The 11,239-nt window shown below is 48.9% G+C and overlaps 1 protein-coding gene across 4 annotated transcripts; it reads left to right on the top strand.

The window, feature by feature from the left end:
- Positions 1-1,457: 1,457 nt before the first annotated feature.
- On the top strand, positions 1,458-10,586 carry LOC102452791 (uncharacterized). 4 transcript variants are annotated; one of them, XM_089771741.1, is made up of 3 exons: positions 3,211-3,634; positions 5,764-5,876; positions 8,286-10,586. In XM_089771741.1, exon 3 carries the CDS (start codon positions 8,295-8,297, stop codon positions 9,681-9,683), a length of 1,389 nt encoding a protein of 462 aa, XP_089627867.1. In that variant the 5' UTR covers positions 3,211-3,634; positions 5,764-5,876; positions 8,286-8,294; the 3' UTR covers positions 9,684-10,586. The 4 variants fall into 4 exon arrangements, with proteins under 4 accessions (XP_006114787.3, XP_089627867.1, XP_089627865.1 ...); XM_006114725.5 differs by lacking the exons at positions 3,211-3,634; positions 5,764-5,876 and adding an exon at positions 1,458-1,561; XM_089771739.1 differs by lacking the exon at positions 5,764-5,876 and having other exon boundaries at positions 3,211-3,630.
- Positions 10,587-11,239: the final 653 nt, after the last annotated feature.

Here is an 11,239-nt window from a genome sequence, read left to right as displayed (position 1 = left end):
TGATGTGTGTACACAATAGCACAGGGCAGGAGCGAACAAGAAGCAACTTGTCATCTGTTAGTACTTTCCACTGAGCCAGCTGCTGATTGCACGGGATGGGGAGGGAGGGGAAACTGCAAATGTTGGGGATGGGGGGGGAACCAATCTTCCCAGTCTTCTCCCAGGTTCTTAAAGTCACACAACCCCCTCTCAGGGAAGCTGTGGAAATTTGAGGCTGGGGAACATGGATGAGATCTCTCTCGCTGGCTCTGTTCACAGAGACACTTCAAAGGGCAGCCACGGTCCCCTGTCCATTATCCCAAAGTGCACCAGAGAGGGGAGGAGCCCGGAGGAATCACAGGCGGTGGGGTGTCCAAGTGGAAAGACCACTGTCCTGGCCTGTCCTAGCTCTGCCATTCACCAGCTGGGGGGCCTCAGCAAGTCAAACTTCATAGACCTCGTCAGAAAACCTCAGTGAAGCCTCAGAGCTTGTCCCTTCCACCGACCACAGTTGGCTAGTCAAAGATATTGCCTCACTTACATTGCCTCTGTCCGGTATTTGTTATTCTGATGCCAAATGAATATCTCTACCCCAGTGGCCACCAACCAGTCGATCGGGATCTGCTGGTCGATCTTGGAGCCCCTGACAGGGGATCTTGATGGGTTTAGCCAAGAGGCTGTCAAGTGCCTGCACTTCAGCTGCCCCTCCCCGCACTGCTGCACATCTCCTGCCCCTCCCCCTGGGAAGCCTCCTGCTTTCTGGGCAGGGCAAGGAGGGGGTGCTGATATCAAGGTGCCTCCTCCCATTCTGTATCCTTTCTCCACAAAGCCAAGAGGGGCACAACAGGACTTGGGATGGAGTTTGCTGGGTGCTTTTGGGACTGGTGCAGGGCCAGGGCAGGGGTGAGTCTGCCTTAGCCCCACTGCACCACCAACCAGGAGCCACCTGAAGTAAGCAGTGCCCAGTTGGAGCCCACACCCCGAAACCTTATCCCAGTCATGACCCCTTTCTTGGTCCCCACGTCCTTGCCCTCACACCCGTGCATCCCATCTGCCTGCCCCAAGAGCAACGCAGAACCCCTCTCACGCTCCAGATCCCTTAATCCAAGACCAGAGCCTGCGCCCCAAATCTCTGCCCCAGCCTGATGAAAGGGAGTGAGGATGGGCAAGAGAGAGAGGCTGGAGGTAGCGGAGCAAGGCCTCAGAGAAGGGGCAAGGGTATTTATATATGAGGTAGATCTCAGAATGCACTTACATTCAAAAAGTGATCTCATGCTTGAAAAGGCTGGAGACCTCTGCCCTACCCTAACCACAGAATGAAGCTCCAGCTGTAGAGATAAAACACAAATGAGCCCTGGCAAACACAATTCAGTGTGTGGTCACTTTAAGAGCCCTCCTTCAGCCCTGGTAATCTGAGCTTCCCACCCGGTCGTTTGCATTTGCATAACTCCCCCCCCCCCCCCCCCCACCCCCATATATTGAAATCCCATTTTGCCAGCACTTCAGCAGCACTGGAGATCGTCTGACTCTAAGCGGCATCATAAATGGACAACCATTCAGGCTGTTCTTACATCTGAAAAAGGTGAGTCCCGCCTGTCCCTGGGAGTTGTGAGGCAGAAGAAAAAAAAGCAAAAAAGCTTGCCGAGTTTATGGCAGATTTTCAGTCGGTGTGTGTTAACCCACCCCAGCTGGGAAGGGTTGCTCCATTGGCTTGAATAGGGTCAGACCCCAGGTACAAAAGGGTGAATCGTAGTAGAAATGTAGCCGTGTTAGTCTGGTGTAGCTGAAGCAAAATGCAGGACTATGTAGCACTTTAAAGACTAACAAGATGGTTTATTAGATGATGAGCTTTCGTGGGCCAGACCCACTTCCTCAGATCCCTCAGGGTGAATGTGATACTTGGATGCATGAACAGGGGGAATCTCAAGCAGGAGAGGAGAGGTTGGTTATTTCGAACCTGTATTTGGTGGTGTGACTGCTGGACTCCTGGGTTCAGTTCTGGTTCAGTTCAGGAAGCACGCTGATACAATGGGGAGGATCAGGGAATAGCAGTGAGAATGGCAGAAGGATTAGACAACATGTGGGAGAGTGAGAGAGACTCACAGAGTTCAACCGTTTTAGTTGCACCAAGAGAAGATTAAGGGGTGACTTGATCACACTCTGAAAGTATCAACGTGAGAACCAATATTTGACAGCCAGCTCTTTAATCTGGCGGACAAAGGCACACGGAGCGGGGCCGTGCTATTCCTATTTGCAGATCAGCTTTGAGGCTCTTCATAATTACACAAAAATTGGTGGAAAATTTGAAAATCAAAGGCTTTCCCAGCTTTGAATCTTGAGCTGCTGGACTCTGGCTTTAATCATAAAGCATTTCCCTCCCCCCTCCTTTTGTACCTCCTTGGTACATGTCTCTTGAGCTTTTGGGATGGTTTAACATAGGCCTCTATACATCTCTAGCAACAAACAAATTCTAGTGTGTTTTGTGAACAGCCTTTTGTTTGAAAGACCGTCCTGTCCCTTCCCTTGTCTTGTCTTTTCTACTGATACTATTTTTCTTTTCTTTTCTTTTCTTTTCTTTTCTTTTCTTTTCTTTTCTTTTCTTTTCTTTTCTTTTCATACTATTCACCAGCTGGGGGCCTCCAGCAAGTCAGAGAATAAGGATGAATAATAAAAAAAATGAAAAAGGATGAACTATGCAGAGTCCTAAGAATACTTGAATGGATCTTTCTCATCTGCCTTGGACATACAATGAGTTGGCTACAGAGATAGCCAAGCTGAAAAAAACTAGGTATTTCTGTCTGGACTATATGTGTGGCATAGCTCATCAAAAAGTCACTTGAACAAGGACCTTGATCACTGAGGATGCTTTAATGCTGGCCAGGAGATCTGTCAGAAGCAGCAGTCCTGCTTTGAGTATGTCTCTTTCATCAACCAGAAAGACTGAGGAGGTGGAAGAAAGAGGGAGCAGTCTTAGGCTCTCGGAGACCCTGACAAAACCCCAAAGGACGCTCAGCGGTGGTGAAGACCCTGGCGAAGAAGGAACGATCCTAGGGGTGCTTTTATTGTTTGTGTCTAGAGCTGTGTCACTCTTGCGACGTAGCCGCACGGAGGGATGACACTCGCACGCCTGGAGTGTTTAACTGCGCTCTTGTAACTTGTCAAGGGAGGGATCAAAGGGGCCTGGCAGTGGCGCGCTGTGGACACGGGTGTCACCGGCGTGACACGCTGTGGAGACGCTGGAGGCGACTAGGAGCACCGCTTCGGGACACCTGCAAGGGTATCTCTGCTTTGCACAGGTGCGCCGCGCGGCTGGGTGAGATCCCCGCATCCGCGCAGCCTGGGGACCACCCGGGGATGCGCGCCGCAGAGCGAAAGGACCAGAGATGCAGCTTCTGACTCAGCACGGCGCGCAGGGGCAGGCCTAGGGCTTCGGATCACGTGCCGGGCAGCCTGCAAACACAGAAAGCGCCAGCTGCATGGCGAGCTGCGTCTTCTCCATTTTGTTTCCACCCCTGCTTCTGAGCTCCGGCGCGACCGTTCTCCAGACGAAAGGCTGAAGGACCCGGCCAAGCGCGTGGTGTGTTCCAGAGGGGCTTGCAAGCCGGCAGACGCCCCCGGATTGCTAGGAACCTGGTGGCCTCGGAGCTCTTTGTATGTATGTGACTTTCCAGCACCGCTCTTCTTGCTCTTTTGTTTAATATATAACAAACCTTTCGTTTTAGTCACTAAAGGGCTGGCTCGCTGGCACCAGTGTTCTCTCTAACTTTTCCCAGCCCTGAGCAGCGTGAATAATGTGCCACAGGGGGAGGATGTGCAACATATCACCTTCATATGAGTGCATGTAACATTCATGTCTTGGGGGTGGGGCCAAGGGGTTCTGCGTATGGGAAAGGGCTCAGGTTTAGGGCAGACGGTTGGGGTGCTCTGGGTGGGGTTGAGGGGTGCAAGGCTGGGACAAAGGATTAGGGTGCAAGGGCTCTGGGGTAGGTTTGGGGCAGAATCATTGAATCACAGAACCGTAGAGCTGGATAGAAGGTCACCCAAGTCCAGCCCCCTGCCCTAGGCAGGACCAATCCCAACTAAATCAACCCAGCCAGGACTTTGTGAAGCAGAGTCTTAAACACCTCTAGGGATGGAGACTCCACTACTTCGCTGGGTAACCCATTCCAGTGCTTCACCACCCTCCTAGGGAAATAGTTTTTCCTAATATCCAACCTGGAAAATGGGGTGCAGGAGAATGAGGGGGATTCCAGGCCACCTGGGCCATGGTGAGAAAGGTCTGTTGTCCCCAGCTGAACCCCTCCATGATAGGCGTTTTTGGGGCCAAACAGCACCCTACGTGCATCAAGAAAGCATGTGAATCATTCTGATTTTCAGTAACTCTTGAGACACTGAGGAAGTTCCAGAAGAGTGGAAGAAAGCTAATGTTGTATCAATATTTTAAACAGGTAAACAGGATAATCCAGTAATTATAGGCCTCATATCTATTATAGGCCTCACAGTGATTGGGCAACAAAATGGCAAATGAAATTTAATGTGGATAAGTGTACAGTAATGCATGTTGGAAAAAATAACCCCAACTATACATATACTATGATGGGGGCTAATTTGGCTACGACAAATCAGAAAAGAGATCTTGGAGTTATTGTGGATAGTTTTCTGAATAGTTTTTGCGGTGGTCAAAAAGGCAAATAGGATGTTAGGAATTATTAAGAAAGGGATAGAAAATAAAACACAGAATATCTTACTGCACCTGTATAAAACCACGGTACGCCCGCATTTTGAGTACTGTGTATAGATGTGGTCTCCTCACCTCAAAAAAGATATTTTGGCCTTGGAAAGGGTTCAGATTAGGGGTTTGGAACAGGTCCCATATGAAGAGAGGCTAACGCGACTGGGACTTTTCAGTTTAGAAAAGAGGAGACTGAGGGGGGATATGATAGAGGTCTATAAAATCATGAGTGGTGTGGAGAGGGTGAATAAAGAAAAGTTTTTTATTAGTTCCCATAATATAAGGACTAGAGGACACCAAATGAAATTAATGGGTAGCAGGTTTAAAACTAATAAGTGAAAGTTCTTCTTCACACAGCGCATAGTCAACCTGTGGAACTCCTTGCCAGAGGAGTCTGTGAAGGCTAGAACTATAACAGAGTTTAAAGAGAAGTTAGATAAATTCATGGAGGTTAGGTCCATAAAAGGCTATTAGCCAGGGGGTAGGAATGGTGTCCCTGGCCTCTGTTTGTCAGAGGCTGGAAATGGATGGCAGGAGACAAATCACTTGATCATTGTCTTCAGTCCACCCCCTTCCGGGGCACCTGGTATTGACCACTGTCGGCAGACAGGCTACTGGGCTAGATGGATCTTTGGTCTGACCCAGTACAGCCATTCTTATGTTCAGTCTGACAATGATCCAGGACCAGACAGTGGAGTGGCTAATATGTGACTAGATTAATAGAGAACTAAAGGACAGTAATATAATTACTGCCAATCAACCTGGGTGTCTGGAAAATGGTTCCTGTCACACTAACTTGGTATCTCTCTATGATGGGAGAACAAATTTGGTTGATAAAGGTAACAGTGATGATGTAACAGACTTCTGTAGGGTGTTAGCACAACACTGTGATTAAGAAATGAGATTGATGTGAAATCGATACAGCACATATGAAACATTACAAACTAGCTCACTGAATAGGTCTTAACATCTAACTAAAATGGGTGGGTGGGTTTCCACTGGGGTGTCATAGAGACTGGTTCTTGACCCTGTTTTGTTTAATATTTTTTGAGGGTCCTGGAAGAAAATACAAAACCATTCCTCATGACAGTTGCAGGCACAACCATTGAGAAAGTGGACAACAACAAAGATCATTGATGCAAACTGATCGTGAGGCTATGGCAAGGTGGGCTCCACCAATGACGATGTGATTTTAATAAGGAGAACTGTGCACCTCTAAGAACAAAGCCAGACAAATTCACGCTGAAAATAGGGAGTACAAGTTTCTATCAGTGGAGGAGGAGAATTAACATACGACAGGCCATGGTGGATTCTCCATCGTGGAAATTTTTTTTATATCAAGATTAGATGTTTTGCTAAACAACCTGCTGTAGGAATTATTTTGGGGAAGTTTTATGGCCTGTTATTCAGGAGGTCAGATTAGATAATGACAAGGGTCCTTTCTGCCTCTGGAATCTGTGAAAATGTGTTGGGTTTAGGAATCCCTCTCCAAGATCTGTGTGGGACTTTCTGTTTCTTGGGGGAGTGCCCTGTAACCACCCCCCACCCCGCTCCTGCATTCCTCATTTCTATGTAACTGTGATATTGCAGATAAAAGTGCAATCGGCAGCCATCAAGGTACCTCGCGAATAGAGGGCAGTTGCATTTAGTGCATAGGGACCCAGGGCAGGGGGATGTGGGGTGTTCAGGAGTAAGGGCTGGGAGCAGAGGGGCCCAGAGTTGACGGATATAGGGGTGTCTACGGGGAGTGTGTGCGCAAGGGTGCCAATTCAGGAGGGGTGGAGCTGCAACCACACATAAAGATCCCTGCTGCTCTTCTTCCTCTGACTTTCAGGGAGCAAAGGGAAAGTTTGCGACCTTCTGTATCCTACCCTGCCCTCCTCTCGGCAGCCGGGAGCCAAAGGAAGGCCCAAGCTGAGCCTCATTCCCTAAGAATCCAGGGAAGAGTAAGACTCAGTATGTATGGCTGCAGCCCCTCCCCCCGCCCTTCCAAAAGGGTGCAAGGGGGGGCAGCGTTGGGTGGAGGGGGTGCTTTCACACCCCAGCCAGCCCCTTTCACCTGCCTGGCTATCTGCTGCTTAGCAAGACAGCCTGCAGGAGAGCCCGGGAACCTAGCTGGGAATAGCTGCAGCCGGGCTCACCTGCTTCTTCTTGCTGGAGGCCACACCAGGGCACACAAGCTAACCATCACCTCAGGTCATGAGAAAAACAGGACAAAAAAGCGTCCTGTGTCATATGAGTAGAGGACAGGAGCAAAAAAGGACTGTCCTCTATAAAAGAGGACAAATGGCCAATTCACATGGGCCATCCCTAGGACCTCAAAGGGGCACAGGCTGCTCACCACTGATCTGGCAGGTGTCCAGTCTAACAGGGTTGAGGGTCTAGACTATGTGTTTGTTGTCTTTTCCTTTGGTAACGACTCTGGCTTGTTGCCTAACCCCTTATAATCACATACATTCTGTCTCTACACACAGTCGATTTCTTTGGCTGTTCATCTTCACCGGTGAGTTTGGATGAAGTGTGTGGCAAATCTATTCCAGGGTTTTACAAAAGCTTGTGTGTGTGCCCCATTTCCACTCATGCAGGGGTGAATCAGTCAAGGAATTAGATGGTATATTCCTGAGGTAGAGTACAAGGAGCCGGAGGGAGGCGGGGATTTGGCCGGTGTCTTCCTCTGAGAGGTTCATGAGTGGTCCTAGGAGGATTCATGCAATCTAGCAGCTGACTGTGGGGCTAGTTGTGCTGAGTGATAACCCAGCCTGGAGGGTTTGCTGCTGGTCACTAGCAAGGCACTGTGGGAGACGGCTCTGTCTGGAGAGAATTTGGGGGGCACAGTGGTTCAACGGTCCCAGGCTGCACTCCTGGGGTCCCCGTGTTGTTAGTCTATAAAGTGCAACCAGACCATTTGTTATTTTTTTCTGTAACAGACTAACTCGGCTACCTCCTGAAGCTCCTCACACTGTGAGTTACTTGTCTCAAGTGTCACCTGTCCATAAAGGGTTAAACTGTAAACCAGAGTGGCCAAAGCTACGTCTACACAACAGAGTTAAATCAGAAAAAGAAATGGAATTTGCAGTACACAAACTGCGTCTCTTTTTCCAATTTATTGTTTAAAGCGACTTAACGCATTTACATGGCACCAAATTTTGGAAAACAATCCTCTTTCAGCATATCCCTTATTCCTCATAGAACGAGGTTTACAAGGATAGCGAAAGAGCGTGTCCACGTTTTTGAACATTTTTTTTTTTCAAAAAAGCGGACATGTTCCTTGGACACGTTCCTTGGTATCCTGGAAAAGCAATGCAGTGTAGACATACCCCAAGAGTCAAGCCTAAACTACAGGGGAGCCTTGATTTTAGTTCCTAAGGCATGTGTACAGCACGGTCCCCATTCCTAGAATTCATGTCACGTGTAGTGAACCCTACCGGTAAGCTTGAGAGTACCTGGATATGGCTCAGACTCTGTGGACGTAGAAGGGTGCAGGGGACACTATGTGGATCCAAACACAGAAGTCTTCCGAGTGCGCAGCAGGGGGATCTCAACCAGGCCTGTGATCTCTTTCTGTGTTTTACAGGGCTATCCCATGGCAGCAGCAGGAGGACCATTTCAGGCCATAACCAAAGCCACGGTGAGCCCCGCAGAAGAAGACAGTGTGAGGAAAGAGGCTGAGCTGCTGCTAAAGCCGGATGCCAAGTGGGAGGAGCTCTTCATGCCAGCCCCCACCTCCGTTGCCATCCTGGGGGAACTGGCATGCCTCTGCGCAAGGCAAAAAGCCGATGTGTCCATCAAAGAGAACTGCCCTGAAGATGGATTTAAATACATCAAACACCCCGAATCCTTCAGGGCTTGTTTGCATCAAATGTGTGACCGAACAGGGGAGGCCTTGAATCAACTTTATGTCAAAATGGACGGGAGCCGCCTGCATTCCATGTTTGTCTCACGGAAGATGAACCAAATCACCCAGGGCTTCTTCCAAAATGCTCAAGCAGGAAGGGACCAGCTCCAGAGTGGGAGACAGAACATACAGAACAAAGCAGAGAAGTGCACAGAGTCGGCTCAGGCAATGAGGGACGTGGTCTCGGAGGTGATTTCCCTGGCGCAGGAGATGTTGCTGGCCTGTCAGGAGGCTGAGCACGGCTGTGAGCAGGACCTGACGGATGTGCAGCAGAAGCTCAGAAAGGCAAAGGAGATGGAGCAGTCGGTCAGGAAGGCTATGGAGGATGCTCAGTTGAAGCAAAAGCTGACAGAAGGGAACATAAAGCAGGCTCTTAGTAAGATTGAAAAAGCTCTGACCATCAGTTTTGCTTCATGTTGTGACATCAGCTCAGGTGTGAGTGATAAAACCGAGTGGATAAAAGAGCAAATATCGAAAGTGGAGAGCAGAGGGGAGGCACTGAGAGGGTCCCAGGCAGAAGAGCACAGAAGTTTTGAGAACACCATTAAGCTGATGAAAGAGCAGACAGAACTCCTCTGTGAGTTGAAGGCGAGTGAGATGAGCGAAAGAGATTTGGAGACAACTAAGGAGATGCTAATCGAACGGCGGGTTGCCCTGGCCAAGGCAGAGGAGCAGTGGGAGAAGATGCTGCAGTTATCCTGTATGATCTCCAACCTGATCCAGTTCTGCTTCACCTGGGACATTGAGGAATGTTTAGCTTCTGCCGAAGGCATCCAGCAGGCCACTCATGCATTTAATGCTTCCAATGTGGCTTGGATGCTGTACATGATCACCAAGATATTCACCCAAGTTTATACAGACCATCTGCTAGACCTGCTCCATAGCTCAGGGAAAATCCTCACTCTGGAACCTTCCGATCCCGATTTTAGTTCGGAGCATGCTAAGATAGACAGGGGCTGTGCGGAGGCCCAGAAAGCTATTTCCAGCCTTGTGCTGGAGATGAAGGAAGAGTTCAAGAGGAACTTAACTGCTGGGCAGGAGACAATTGAGACGATGAAGGCCGCGCAGCACCCATGAACCTGAAAGCAATTTACGGGGCTAATTCAAAGTAGGATTAGGATGAATTTGGTGTCCCACTTACATCCCAGCTGTTGGGAAGAGCACTACAATTAAGTGGTTAACGATTCCTGCCCTTTTATTTTGTGTTTTGCTGAATGATCTCCATCAGCCACTCTTGAAGCTCACTTTAGAAAAGCTCCATTCCTCTCCTACTTGGGAGATAAAAACAAAAGATGCTTCATTGAGTTTACATCTCCTGCAGGCACCAAGGCAGAATTCTTCCCTTCAGGCTTTTCCCCCAGGGCTATGGCTTTAAAGGTCCCAAGGGATGAAGGTCTCATACCACCTGCCCCCATTCCAAAGATCCTTCAAAAATATTACCCCTATTACATACATAGACCGGTCTTGAATGGGCCCCTCTGCCAGAGATGGGTCTGTGCCGCTCCTGCCACAATAGCTCCGCTAAGAGGAGGGATCAGCAGGAAGGAGTTGGAGCTTTCATGGGAGGCAGAGGTAGAAATCAGCAGCTGGGAGAGGGTTAGGAGGTTCACAGCTTGGGAAATGACTGGCAAAGGGGGCAAAAGTGGATGATGAACACTGGGGGGAGAATCGATAATGGATGAATCCCATATTCTTCCAAAGGGACAGAAGCCAGAAACCCTGGCCATGTTTGTTAAAGATGGTGATGGAAGAAACCTACAACCAAAGAGCCCTGAAGGGTGAAAGCAAACCACAAGGTGCTGCCATCACCCCCATTCTGTGTGTGTGAAACTGATTGTTCCTCCTTAAGTGGAGCATTTTGCATTTACATTTACATTGGGGGTGGATGAGCTGGCTGTTACCTGTGCTGCATTTCTGCTGCAATCCTTTCCTATCAGTCAGTCAGTCAGTGGTGCTCCTTCAATAAAGCTGTGAGGAAGATGTCTGAGTATATTTCTGTTCAAACAGCCTGGTCAAAATTTAGCCAAGAGACCCCCAAACCAAACACCAACATCTGGTCTCTGTTCCATTCTCTTAAGGCTGTGTGTGCAGTGGAGAGCCTGATTTTGGGAGGGTCATTTTTTAATATATCTGTGGCTCTGTTGTTTACATTAGAGGACAAGGTCAACGAAAAGCACCTGGCACTCTAGAGCAGAAGGTGATGCAGTTTGTGATGGTCCTTATTTTTGGAGGATTTCATCCTGGGCTTTTTCACTGCCAGGTCACAACAGTTCATACTGACTGACATCTACCTGTGACAGGTGCATCCCTTCTTAGTCAGACCAGGGAAATGAATACCCCACTTACGTGTTGTCAGGTGCTGCAAGTGAAGGACGGTGTATGTTTGTGAGAGACTCAGACATGCAGGCTGTGTCTAGACTGGCAAGTTTTGTGGAAAAACTTGCCAGCTGTCTACACTGGCCGCTTGAATTTCCGCAAGAACACTGACGATCTCATGTAAGAAATCAGTGCTTCTTGCGGAAATACTATGCTGCTCCCATTTGGGCAAAAGTCCTTTTGCGCAAAAGGGCCAGTGTAGACAGCTCAGATTTGTTTTGCGCAAAAAAGCCCCGATCGCGAAAATGATGATCGGG

Source organism: Pelodiscus sinensis, chromosome 19, assembly GCF_052426305.1.
Source record: "Pelodiscus sinensis isolate ZL-2025 chromosome 19, ASM5242630v1, whole genome shotgun sequence".
Lineage (NCBI taxonomy): Eukaryota > Metazoa > Chordata > Testudines > Trionychidae > Pelodiscus > Pelodiscus sinensis.
The sequence above is the reverse complement of the archived record's forward strand: the minus strand, read 5'-3'. Positions and strand labels throughout refer to the sequence as shown.